The sequence below is a fragment of the Silurus aristotelis genome (genome assembly GCF_946808225.1).
Source record: "Silurus aristotelis genome assembly, chromosome: 8".
NCBI lineage: Eukaryota > Metazoa > Chordata > Actinopteri > Siluriformes > Siluridae > Silurus > Silurus aristotelis.
The window spans coordinates 8,194,043-8,208,041 of NC_139581.1; the positions used below are offsets into that span (position 1 = coordinate 8,194,043).

At 37.1% G+C, this 13,999-nt stretch overlaps 1 protein-coding gene across 2 annotated transcripts; it reads right to left on the reverse strand.

Moving 5' to 3' along the window:
• Nucleotides 1–2,118: 2,118 nt before the first annotated feature.
• On the reverse strand, nucleotides 2,119–13,772 carry LOC310729597 (E3 ubiquitin/ISG15 ligase TRIM25-like). Of its 2 annotated transcripts, none has more exons than XM_083547989.1 (7): nucleotides 13,603–13,772; nucleotides 7,654–8,285; nucleotides 5,419–5,514; nucleotides 4,838–5,071; nucleotides 4,596–4,749; nucleotides 3,275–3,334; nucleotides 2,119–2,780 (listed from the first exon to the last, which is right to left on the reverse strand). In XM_083547989.1, exons 2-7 carry the CDS (start codon nucleotides 8,242–8,244, stop codon nucleotides 2,245–2,247), a joined length of 1,671 nt encoding a protein of 556 aa, XP_083404115.1. In that variant the 5' UTR covers nucleotides 8,245–8,285; nucleotides 13,603–13,772; the 3' UTR covers nucleotides 2,119–2,244. The 2 variants fall into 2 exon arrangements, with proteins under 2 accessions (XP_083404115.1, XP_083404116.1); XM_083547990.1 differs by lacking the exon at nucleotides 13,603–13,772 and adding an exon at nucleotides 9,903–9,998.
• Between the last annotated feature and the right edge of the window lie 227 nt (nucleotides 13,773–13,999).

Consider the following 13,999-nt stretch of genomic DNA (forward strand, 5'->3'; position numbering starts at 1 on the left):
TCCTTCTTCTTGATGCTGCGTCAGTCCGATAGAACATCTGCAGCAGCTTTTTGCAAATGTTGAAGGATGGCAGCCTTCTGAAGAAGGAGAAGAAGTGTCCTTTCCTGCACAGAGCGTGTTGGCAGTCCAGTTCATTCTATCATCCAGCTGCACTCCCAGGTATTTGTAGTCTTCAAATAGACTACGTGGGCCACAACCGGCTCTTTGTACGTCCCTGTCCGGCCGGAAAGGATGGGTGATGTTCACGTGTGCCCATGTGTATGATGTGGCTCTTTGTGGTAACACAGTAAAAAATGTGGCTCTCGGTCTCTGACTGGTTGGCCACCCCTGGATTAGAGCCTTGCTCAAGTTAAGGGATTTTAACTCACAACCTTCTATATAGTAGTACAACATCCAACCACTAGGGTACCACTTTTCCATGTTATGTGATTTTTTTACATTTGTCCGGTAAAGTATTAAGACGATACACAGTATGGACAAAAGTTTGGACACCTGACCATAAGATTTGTAAGTGATTTTCAAACATCTTATTTCACATTTATTCCCTATTTGTTGGTATAAGAACCTCCGGGTGTTAGTCAGGTACTTATGTAGGGTGAGGTGGTCTGGGGTGCAGTCAGCTTTCCAGTTCATCTCAAATGTGTTTGATAGGGTTGGGGTCAGAGCTCTGTAGCAGGCCACTCAAGACCTCCCAATCCAACCCATGTTAATGTTCATGGTGCTGTCTTTGTGTACAGGGGCATAGTCATGCTGGAACAGGTTCAGGTATCCTAGTTCAAGTGAAGGAAAACTGAATGATCCCACATCCAAAGACATCCTGTACAACTGTGTATTTCCAACTTTCTCATCATGCAGAACCTCATTATGTGAAAATTGTATATTTTAATGAAGTGCTATTATGTAAACTTTTTGTTTGCTAACTTCACGGACAGTCGCACCGGATCTGTTCTCTGTTCCATTCTCTTTTTTATAGCATTTGTCCACTACAACATTAACTTAACTGTTTTTAAACAAGCTTTACTACGTTCAAATTCGAAGTTTGTATATTTAATTTATGCAAATATAATTTAATTAAATTAATGATATATTCTGGATGTGTATATGTTCACAAGTGAACTAAATGTCTGTGTATATATTTTCAACACAAACTGTCAAAACAATGTTGTATTATATTTTACATTTACTTTTTAAAGCATGGTTGTCAACTTGCCATCTGCAATTATCATTAAAAACAATACAAATGATGATTTACATAAATTGCATACTCAAATGTAAAAGAAATATATAACACAGCATGAGTTATATACATATATACATATATATATATATATATATATATATATATATATATATATATATATATATATATATATATATATATATATATATATATATAGGAAGACAGTGAACAATGACTTTCTTGGTCGGCTACTGTTTAGATACAAGCCGTTGTAACGCGTTGAGTCTGGGTGAAGGGAGAGCTCGCTAACTCCAGTTGCAACAGAAATCATATAAGCACAGACAGGTTTCCAAAACTCATGCTTTTTTATTTTAGTCAAAGAAACTTAGAAATGAGCATCAGAAAATAATAAGGACATAATCATCAGTCTCCACACATGCAGTAATAGTGGAAAAATGCTGTGTCAGGCTATTCCCAAAATACCGCTATGCTCCTAGAGGAAGCGCAACATATTTCACCCGTTACACCGTGTGTAACGTGTCTTTCGTGAAAGCCTTTATAAAGTTCATTAGTTTAAGTGTAGACACGGCTTATAGACAGGTGCGGCTTATTTATGTTCAAAATAAAAATATTTGTAAAATTCAGTGGGTGCGTCTTATATATGGGTGCGCTTATACACACACACACACACACACACACACACACACACACGCGCGCACACACAAACTACCCCTTGTGTAGCAATCTTGGAATGTGTAAAATGGTGAAGGTCTCATCATATTTAAAATTACTATCTAAATACAATTGATTACTGTGATTAAAAATAATTTTATCTGGGAGAATGTAAGATAGCGAAACAGAAGAACCTGTACATGTGATGTGGCATGATCTACATCTCAAGTCATAAAAAATGAAATAAGAAAACAATTCCCATTGTATTTATTTTGATGCCAATAATGTTTTTTTTATTTAGGTATAGTTTTAATAAATGTTTTTTTTAATTACATTTAATTTCTGTCAGTATTCTTGCACTTGTTTTGTTTTTTAACTAAATGTATGTAAATTTAAAATTCTTCAACTTTTGGACGAATTCGGACAAACGAGCCACCTCCAACCCCAAATGCTGCGTAAAGTGGCTGAGTGAATTTTGTCTGGACTTTATGAAGGAGGGACATCTGATCAGAGACACTGTAGAAAGACAGCGTTCCAGCACTGTGGTTCAGGTACACACCGATAGCTGTCAAATTAAAGTGATAAAGATTGAGTACAGTTCGGTTGTGTCTGAAATAGAACATTTGGTTCGAGCGGGATAATCTCCAGGATTTAGAGTTAAACCCAAGTCTGCACTCGTCACTTTCTCCTTTACGCGCTATGCTTCTGTATGTAACTGCTACGGACCAGTCATTTCCACTGCAATCAGCTTCCCAGTAGCAACGACCACAAAGAGGCTCGTTACATAAGAAATTTGCAAAACAGTCGAATCTCTCAGGATGATCAGGATATGGATGGGCTGGAGGACACTGGGCCACTTTTTTGTCTCCCTCAAACAGACAAAGACTATTGTTGATGGTGTTTGGATCCACATGAAGATCGCAGAAATCTGATTGAAGATTAATAAACACATCCATGAGACACCCAGAAATATTTGTTCTCACCATATCACTCAAAATGTTTACATCAATATTATATCACACAATAGAAATAGATGGTAGAGTGAAAAACATGTCCCAAGTATGTTCTTGAGTAATAAATGTATTCCCAGCTTTACGTTCTCAACAACATATTAAACATGGTAGAATGTAGCAGCCTTAACAGATAAGTGTTGCATACCATTGGGATCACTGGTGACGATAAGTAGCACATTATGATTCTTCCTATACTTATAGTCCACTGTTGCTGATATCTGTCATTCTTGAATGTTCTTGACAATTAAAAGTCTCAATGACTAGGGTATGATATGTTCATGTACACGTTGTTCTGTAGTAGTTCTTCACTTTACCACTTTGACTAGCCATACAGGGCCTTTGTTCCATAATGATAAACATTGTTATTCACCTTTTAGTGAATTATAGATAAGTTTTATATATGACTTACAGTTTAAAAAGTCCTCTCTGGTTTCTGGCTCTGGAGGCTCCACAACATGGATGTTCATAACTAAAAAAATAACAAAGAAACAAATACATCTATAACAGCAAGTGATTGGACACTTAAACACACTTACAAATGCATAAAACTATTCAAAGAAGGATCAATGAACATCTGTACAGAGGGTGAACAATGTGGCGAAAACCATTCATCAACCTCAAGAATAGGATCGACGGGAAGACATGACTTTTGATGGAGATCATTTTATTTTAACCAAACTGCAGTTCGGATACTATCGTATAAAGCATGGATTGGACCTCATGGTATCATGAACTAAGAAGTGTACGGAGGCATTTGAGATGCAAACTTGCTGAAATCAGTCCAGTAATTAATCAAGCAAGAAAACTGTGTTGTTTTTTTTTTAACCAGTAGAATCCTTCAAAGCACCAGCCACCCTTGTGAAAGAATAATCCAGAGACCTGACCTCATTTCAATAAAGGAACACAGTGGAGAAGAAAGTATTGGTTGCTGATGCCCATATGTGAATAAAACTTGAAATGTTGTTGGTTGAGATTTGAAAACATCTACCACAACTGGTACAGGAACTGATTCCATTCCCAGACATCGTCAAGAAGCATTGCATAATCCAGTCTAGGTACTAATTGTACTATCTTCAGAAATATCTATTCATTTTATATGTTAATTCATACTGTAGCTATTGATTCAGGCAGGGGTCACCAACCTTTTGAAACTGAGAGCTACTTCTTGGGTACCATTAATGTGAAGGGCTACCAGTTTGATACACACAGTTTTCAGTTTGATCTAAAATATATATATAATAATAATATATAATAAATATATAAATAATAATAAATTTGCTCAATTTACCTTTTATTATATGTTATTATTAATAATTAATGATATTCATCTATGTGAAGACACTGATCATGTTAATGATTTCTCATAATAAGTATCAACAATGATTCAACCAAGTAGCAAACAGCTATTTTTAGAAAAGGCCCACGGGCTACTCAATGTGGTCCTTGTGGGCTACCTGGGTCCTGTGGGCACTAGGTTGGTGACCCCTGGTTTAAGGTATGCTTTGTTTGAAAAGTGTGCTTAGGGTGTCTTACAAGTCATACATTTGTAAATTCGGATTAAATGTCCAAATATTTTTGGACAACTATAGTCCAGGTATCCAATGTTTCACCATTTTTTTTACATTAAATATATAGTTATAGTCCTAACAGTTGTTATTATTAATAAAGTAAAAAAGATTGGTAAGAAAATGATGCTCATGTTTATCTCTCTCAATTAAGACTTTTCAAACCTTCTTTTAAAATCTTTGCTACTTCCTGTTGACAAACATCCTCGATGTGTTCTTTGACGACAGAAAGTGGGATGTTTCCAGAAGGATCACGAGTCACACAGGTTATGAACGGTAAGTCTTTGGACATGTAGATGGCCTGGATAGAAGCATGTTTCTACGGAAAAAAAAAAAAAGAATCATATTAGTGAAGCAGAAACTGGACAAGCGTCTGCTTGTCTTGGATGAACACTGCACTATGTTACCCGGATGAAATCGATGTGATTGTCTGTAGATAAAAGTTGTTGTATTTCTGCGATTCTTGCCCTCAGCAGCTTGAGCTCGCACTCAAAACGAAGGCGAAGTTTGTCAGCGTGACTCAGTTCGGCCTTTTCCTGAGCTCTGATCAGCGTTTTCACATCTGCGCATCTTGTCTTCATGGAGTTGATCAGCTCGGTGAACATCTTCTCACTGTCCTCCTCTGCTGCCTGAGCAAAACTCTGACAGGACAGGGACAATGTGAAAGTAAAGCTTTCAGATGTGTCAGTGTTTATAATAAAAAGATGTGCATCTGTAATACAATTTAGTAAAATTATAATTCTGTGTAAGAAGCCATGTCTCTGTCCTCAGGAAATTATTTAATGGGGCGTAAAGACAATCAAAGAGTAAAAGAGGCATGCAAATGGAACCTAATGATAACATCTACAAACAATCGTACACTAGGAAAACAAACCTGCACATCATTGTACTGCACTGTACACGTTTACGGCATTTATTCTTAAGCACCATCCGACTCTACTTCTGACAAAATTTTAAAAACAGTTTTAGAACCATGACCACTGCTTACCTTAATGGATGCCATGGCCTTGGTGAGCTGCATTAGGCCTTCTTCTCTTTGAGCAATCATCTCTTGGCACTCTATCATTGTTTGTTTCAAGGCACCCTGGAATAAACATTCATTTACAAAGAATATATATATATATATAAATTAGTTTTTCACCCGTCCCGGACCATACGATTGAATGCTGCAATAGTACTGCAGTCTAAAGAAGTGCTTAATTGTTTAATTAAAAGTTCTTATGCTAGTACAAATCATCTATAACATGGGTCTGCCAACACCAGGCTGTGGATTGGTACCGGATCATTTCCACTCTGACCCTGTGCTATAAAGTACATGTGTCAAGTATAAAAGCCCCCTTCTTTTTTATTCTTTATTTCCATTTTATTGGCTTTCACATAGTTTGCCGATATGCAAATAAAAAATTCTGCCTATGCCAATTTCCCGTATTTCTTTCAGTCAGTTTTTGCTATGTATTGCATTTTCATTATTTATCTAATAATTATGTTGCATTGACAAAAATACAGGAGGCAGATCTAGAGGTGGCAGAGTCAAAGATGTTAAGATTCTCACTGGGAGTGAAAATGCACAGAATAATAAACGAGTTTATTAGAGGGACCGGACAAGTAGGACATTTTGGAGACAAGGTGACAAAGGCGTAAATGAGATGGTTTGTACATGTTTGGAGGAGGGACACGGGGTATACAGTAATCCCCCGTTTATCGTTCCAAAACCACCCGCGATAAATGGACGCCGCCCTAAAAATGCTTTTATTGTTTAAGCCATAAAATCCTCCCACACACTTTAAACACACACAGAAAACATTTGCAAGAATATAGCGAGATGAGTTTTGGGTAAAATTTGTAGAAATATAGTACACTGTTTCACATTTATAGTGAGTACCTGTACTGCACAGTAACATTTTACTTCATCTTATATTTAATAATTCTATTTGTAATTATAAATTTCATTATTTTATAATTTTATAAGTTTTTCTAGTCTATCGTGCTATCCGCGAGAGACCGGGAAAATCAGCTAAACAAATTTAGTTATGTGGCAAATGCGATCCTGCGATAAACCGGCACGAGATCCGAACTGCGGTAAAGCGGGGGATTACTGTATATCGGTGGGAGAATGCTGAGAATGGAGCTGGCAGGCAGAAGGAAACAAGAAAGGCCAAGGAGAAGGTTTATGGATGTCGTGAGGGAGGACATGCAGGTAGTTGGTTTGAAAGAGGTAGCTGTAGAGGACACAGATGATCTACTGTGATGAGCCCTAACAGGAGAAGTCAAAAGAAGATAAAGAATAAGCTGTTATAATCAAATTAATAAGTAAATCATATGTGTATAATAGTAATATAATGTGCCCATTATTGTTTTTAGTTATGTCTATGACAACCAGTCTGTGGAAAATGGTCTTGCATGAAACTCAGAGGCAAATGTTCTTCAGCACTTGACCACATGGGCTATATGGACCGTCTGAAAATGTCAATCTGGATTCTTAGATGTCAGGGATTTTCTAAAATGTGCACTTCTCAGGAAGCCAGAACAGCAAAAGCAGTAGTGGATTGAGATGAGGAACTTGAACAGATGGAAGGCATGTAAAGATGCTGCACACTTGATTAGTTGCATGATTAATTTGTACATGGAGACCAGCCAGGAGCATACAAAGAGAAAGGCTTTGCCAAGCCTGAATATAAAAACGGTGTGCATATACAAAGCCATGTTGATTTCATTTATTCATTCATTCATTCATTCATTCATTTTCTCCCGCTTATCCGTAATTCGGGTCGCGGGGGCAGCAGTCTAAGCAGGCCCCCGCCTTCGACTGCTGCCCAATCCTCACAGCACCGTCCCTTACGGTCCCTCCTGCAGGTGGTGAGCCCACGGGAAGGCGGCCCCATGTCACTCTGACGTCACGGACCTTGATATTTCCCTCGTAAGGGACCCCCGGAGCATAGAGGGTCAAGGGCCTTGCTCAAGGGCCCAAGAGTGGCAGCCTGGCGATACCGGGGCTTGAACCCCAGACCTTCCGATCGGCAACCCAGCGCCTTAACCGCTGGAGCCACCACTCCCCCCTATTATGATTTCATTTAAATTATATTATTATTTACTTTAGTCAAAAGGCTAAAGTTAAAACTAAATGTTTTGTTCTAATTACAACTGTTTAGAGAAGTAAATATGTAGTGCTGTTACAGAATTTATAAGCTCACTTATAATATGCCTGAGTCAAGTTAAATTTTACCAGATTTTTCATCCTTTCTGCCTCAACAGATGATGATTTGTGGTCTTTATGACTCTCAACCATGCACATGTAGCAGATACACTGCTGGTCATCACAACAGTAAATATCCAGCAGCTTGCCATGATGAGAGCAAATGTTCTCCTGGACCTCTGAAAATGCAGGCACTAGTTTGTGTGTCATGAACACAGGAGATTTGTAGTGAGGCTGGAGGTGAAGCTCACAGTAGGAGGCTAAACACTGCAAACAGAACTTGTCAGCTTTATTTCTGGCTCCTATGCAGAAGTCACACTCCGATCTTGTGCAAGTTGGGGACTCCTGATGAGAAGCACATGACTGATCTGAAGCGTTCTTCATTTTCTCCATCACTTCAGCCACAAGTGTGTTCTTCTTCAGAGCAGGCCTGGGTGAAAACGTCTCCCTGCACTGAGGGCAGCTGTAGGAAGCGTTCAGATCCAACCCAGACCAGACATCATTAATACAGCTCATGCAGTAATTGTGTCCACAGGGAATAGTCACTGGTTCCTTTAGAACATCCAGACAAACTGAACAGCCAAACTGCTCTTTGTAGTAAGATTTTTCAGCTTCAGCCATTTGGCTTGTTTTAGGAGCAGAACAGGTGATCAGGTTTCCAGCTAAAATAAAAATAAAGAAGAAAAAAAAAGGAAAAGGTTTTGTATATGAAACATAAAATGCAAAGATGAAATACCTTAAAAAAAAAGAAAAAAAATAATATAAATTTTATATATATATATATATATATATATATATATATATATATATATATATATATATATATATATATATATATATATACATACATACATACACACACACACACACACACACTCACCGGCCACTTTATTAGGTACACCTGTCCAACTGCTCGTTAACGCAAATTTCTAATCAGCCAATCACATGGCAGCAACTCAATGCATTTAGGCATGTAGACATGGTCAAGGCGATCTGCTGCAGTTCAAACCAAACGTCAGAATGGGGAAGAAAGGTGATTTAAGTGACTTTGAACGTGGCATGGTAGTTGGTGCCAGACGGGCTGGTCTGAGTAAAATTGGACAAGAGAAGATTGAAAAAAACATTGCCTGGTCTGATGAGTCTCGATTTCTGCTGCGACATTCGGATGGTAGGGTCAGAATTTGGCGTCAACAACATGAAAGCATGGCTCCATCATGCCTTGTATAAACAGTTCAGGCTGGTGGTGGTGGTGTAATGGTGTGGGGGATATTTTCTTGGCCCATTTGGCCCATTAGTACCAATTGAGCATTGTGAAAAAGGCACAGCCTACCTGAGTATTGTTGCTGGCCATGTCCATCCCTTTATGACCACAGTGTACCCATCTTCTGATGACTACTTCCAGCAGGATAACGTGCTTTGTCATAAAGCGTGAATCAGCTCAGACTGGATTCTTGAACATGACAATGAGTTCACTGTACTCAAATGGCCTCCACAGTCACCAGATCTCAATCCAATAGAGCACCTTTGGGATGTGGTGGAACGGGAGATTCACATCATGGATGTGCAGCCGACAAATCTGCAGCAACTGCGTGATGCTATCATTTCAATATGGACCAAAATCTCTGAGGAATGTTTTCAGTACCTTGTTGAATCTATGCCACAAAGGATTAAGGCAGTTCTGAAGGCAAAGGGGGGTCCAACCCGGTACTAGTGATGTGTACCTAATAAAGTGGCCAGTGTATGTATGTATGTATGTATATATATATATATATATATATATATATATATATATATATATATATATATATATATATATATATATATATATAGTCATATAGTTTTAATTTAATCTATTACAAACATTTTCACATGATGCATGTTTATTTACATCAAATTTCTAACACTTTGGGAAATAACAATTACTAAAACTAAAAAGCCTTTTTCCAGCATGTGAATGAAGTGAGGTTCATAAAAGCATGCAGAATCAACAATAATGCAGAAGATTTCAGACCTCATCAACACTGAACACTCAGTGGCCGATCCCACCAATGCTCTTGTGGGTAAAAGAGCACTAATCCCCAGGGATATGCTTCAAAACCTGATAGAAAGCCCCCCAAAAGCATGGAGCGTATTGTATCAGCTAATAGGGAACAAAGTCCATAGTAAAATCCATGGTTTTGGAGGAAGCATGCAAGGGTGTAATGGTGTGGTGTATTTGCGATTAAAAATAACAATTGAAATGATTCAGTAACAGATAAATCATTAGTTTTTAGTCTTACCTGGTCTGAAGAACTGCAAGGCATTAATACTACAATACAATACATTCTAGTTTCGTTTTACCAACAGCATGGAATGTGGTTAGGGACCATCAATAAAAAGCAGCAAAAAGGGAAAAAAGAAAAGAAAAGATGAGAAATAAAGATAAGAATTAAAAAAAAAAATAATAATAAAGTAAAAAAATTAAATAAATAAATAAATAAATAAATAAATAAATAAATAAATAAATAAAGAGGCATTAATCTCTTAAATCACAAAATGCAACGTTAGATGATTTAACAAATACCGAAATTTGAATACAAATTTCATAAAAATTTGGTAACAGTTCAATCTAACAAAGTAAATATGTAATATAATTTATAATCTAATATAAACGAGTTTTGGTAGAATATAAATAATATAGAGAAGCTCTCTAATGCTTGTTTTTTTTTTTATCTGTAAAAACTATTTATAATAATAAATGTTTGCTGAAATATATATAGTTATGTACTGAAGTGAAGAAATAAAGCATAATATTGCAAAAAAAAGATTTGTGATTATTTTGAACAACAATCTCAACTGTTCTACAATAAATAAAAAATTAACTTAAAATGTGTTCAAATTGACTAAAATCATTAGTGTTATTTATTTATTTATATTCCGGAAATCAATTTTCCACAAACTATATATATGCAAAATGACCCATTAAAAAAAAAAAAAGGAAAATTGGCACCAAACAAACAAAAAATATATATTTTTTAAACATACGTATTTATTAATTATTTTATATATAATCAAATGTATTAGTGTACTACTTATTACATGACTAACCCAGCCATAAGGCTTGTACGAACCAGTGCACTATTAGTGCAGGTCCCAAGCCCAGATAAATGTTGTGTTAGGAAGGGCATCGAGGAGAGTGAGGACTTAAAGGACTTAAAGAAGAAAAAGATGGTGTAAACTAAAGGAGAAAGACTGTAGTGTGAGATTCATGAAAAGGTCAGTCAGGGGCTCGGTGGTGGTGAAGAGGTGCTGGATGATTGGGCAACTACTGCAGAAGTGATAAGGAAGACAGCTAGAAAGGTACTTGGTGTGACATCTGGAAATAGAAAGGAAGACAAAGAGACAGAGTGATAAGAAAAGTAGGCAGGAGTACAAGAAGATGCAGCAGCAGGTCAAGAGGGATGTGGCGAAAGCCAAGGAAAACGTATATGAGGAGTTGTATGAGAAGATGGACACTAAGGAAGAAGAAAAGGATTTGTACCGATTGGCCAGGCAGAGGGACCGAGCTGGGAAGGATGTGCTGCAGGTTATAGCAATAAAGGATGGAGATGGACATGTGTTGACTAGTGAGGAGAGTGTGTTGAGAAGATTTGTGATAGAAGAGTATCTGCAAGAATGAAAGGGAAAGTTTATAGGTCTGTGGTGAGACCTGTGATGATGTATGGATTAGAGACAGTGGTATTGAGTAAAAGACGGGAGGTGGAGCTGGAGGTAGCAGAGCTGAAGATGTTGAGGTTTTCCTTGTGAGTGACGAGGATGAACAGGATTAGAAACGAGTTCACAGAACCTTCTTTCTGTCCAATTTTTGTGTGTTCTTGCCTTTTACCTAATTTCTTTTAAATAAAAAAAAATGGACTATGCATGTGTCTCATATGTTGAGTTATTGAAGTCTGGATTGAACCTATTCAATTCAGAGGACACAAAGATCATTAGTATGTGCTATAAAGGTATCAAGGTACTGCACTCTTCCTTGGCACTGGAGTTTTACCATCAAGTATAGATAGATAATAGTATTTTAAGTACCACTATTTAACTACTTTACACACTAACTTAAAGCTAATCCCTGAACATCTTCCCAGGTAATGAATAAAAAGGCTGGAAATGCACTTAATGGTATGACCCCAGCAACAAGGACAAGTATAGTCTGGCACAGATACAGTAGCACACAAAAGAGGAAAGAAATCCCCTTATAGAATTTAATTGGTTTTACTTGGGGGCTTTTCTAACTAGTGTCCAGGCCCAGGGCAGGTAGCCGTGGTGATTGTGTGGAAGCCTTTTGCAAGGGCCTTCCCTAATTAACCATAACAAGATACCACTAGAAAATGCCCCCAAGTCTTAGTTGAACCATTAACTGGTTTCAGTGAGCTGCACTAATGCTGCCTCCTAGTGGTCATATTCTGTTTTAGTTTTATGACAAGCTTTGAGTAAAATAATTTTAGATGCTACACAGCATAGAGACAGAAATAATCCAAATTCTACATTGACCTATTAGTGTGATTGACTGTAATCAGTAAACATAAACCAAATGTTATGTTCTTCAATGCTGTACTGTTGTAAAGGCTTTCATCTTGGACAACCTGAATCACTTTGGTCCTTGCCACAGTTTGGTATTTTCCCTCCACCCAGGCTACCAGACAAATCAGTTCAGCTTTAATTAGTAAATATAGAAATTTTCTTAATAAAATGTAATTCTATAATTCGTTTTTCAGATAGCAAACTTTTTTTGTTAGACACATTAGTCTCAGAAGGCAATTTTTCTAGAATGTCATTCTAGACTTTTTTATTTATTTATTACATTTAACTGATACTTTATGGTCTTCATATTGATTTAAACATTTGTTAGAATATTTTTTGAATACATACTTTTTTAATGACACAGGGGAGTAGCGCCACAGTCTTCACATACTTTTTTTATCTTCCAAAAAAAAGTTTTTTTTCTGCACTAGGGATTTCTGCCTGTGCACAGACTAGGATCAGACTGAAGGGAAGGGGATATAGACTCTTTTTTTTTTTTTTTTTACCACTGAGAAGTCATTTTATCAGGTACACTATATTGCCAAAGGTTTGCATAAGTACAGTATGTGCTTTTCAGGCATTGCATTCCACATTCAGTCAGAAGATGTTCCACTAGATTCTGGAGTGTGCTTATGGATTTTGGTGTTCTTTAGCCACAAGGGTATTATGAAGGGCAGGTACTGATGTAGGAGAGGAGAACTGGGGTGCAGTCAGCGTTCACATTCATCACAAACGTGTTTAGTAGGGATAAGATCAGAGCTCTATAGCAGGCCACTCAATATCTTCCTCTCCAAAGCATGTAAACCAGATCTTCAAGGAGCTCAGGGGCATCGCCATGCTGGAACAGGTTTGGGTTTTCAAGTTCAAGTGAACGCAAAATTGTATTATATCGCATCCAAAGACGTCCTGTACAACTGTGTGACTCCAATATTGTTGTAAGAATTTAGAGACATATGACAGGAAAGGTCAAGTGTCCCAATACTGTTGTCCATATAGTGTATGTAGTTATATATTAATATACTACTCCTGACTGTAAACAATTTGTATATATGAATCAGGCATTGGAAAAGAGATTCTTAACGCATCTGCAACAATTATTCAATGGCAATAATGTCTGTATGAAGGGTCTAAAGCAACAGAAAAGAAATATAATTATATTCTAGAACCATTAACACCCTGACATGAGTACCAAACATGTACAACTAAACATTATTGCCAACTTAACCAATACAAATAGGCATAATGTTATTGGGCAATGACGTGTTATTAATGTAAACACACGTGTGATGCGGTATAATAATGCTGCCGAAACTAATGCTAATTATCGTGAAAATTCGGGCCTCTACGGATCTCAAATCGTCGATAGTAGGCACAGGGAAACCGAAAACTCATACATAATGAACATTCACATGCAAATGTACTTACATCAAGGCACAAAACGCACTATACAGAATATAAACAATTCAACCGTCTTCCTGTGCGCAACACCGTAATAAGTCCGTGTGGACAACAACATTGGTAACTTGGTTCCTAGGACAGGCTTTCGTACAGTACCCACCAAATTATTACATCCAAATGACCTTTCATATGGCAAACAATGACATTTATATGACAGAGAAATGCTATATTTGTAAAGTTCGTGGTTCAAAAATTGTGTTTAACTCATACTGTTTTACTGTTTACTGCCATACACATCCTTGTATATACACTTTTTTCACATATCTTTATATATTTTTATATATTTTCTACTTTTCTATTTATCTGCCTTCTTTCTTTCCTTGTTTATTTTTCTCCTTATTCTATTCCCTCATGCCGGACCGTT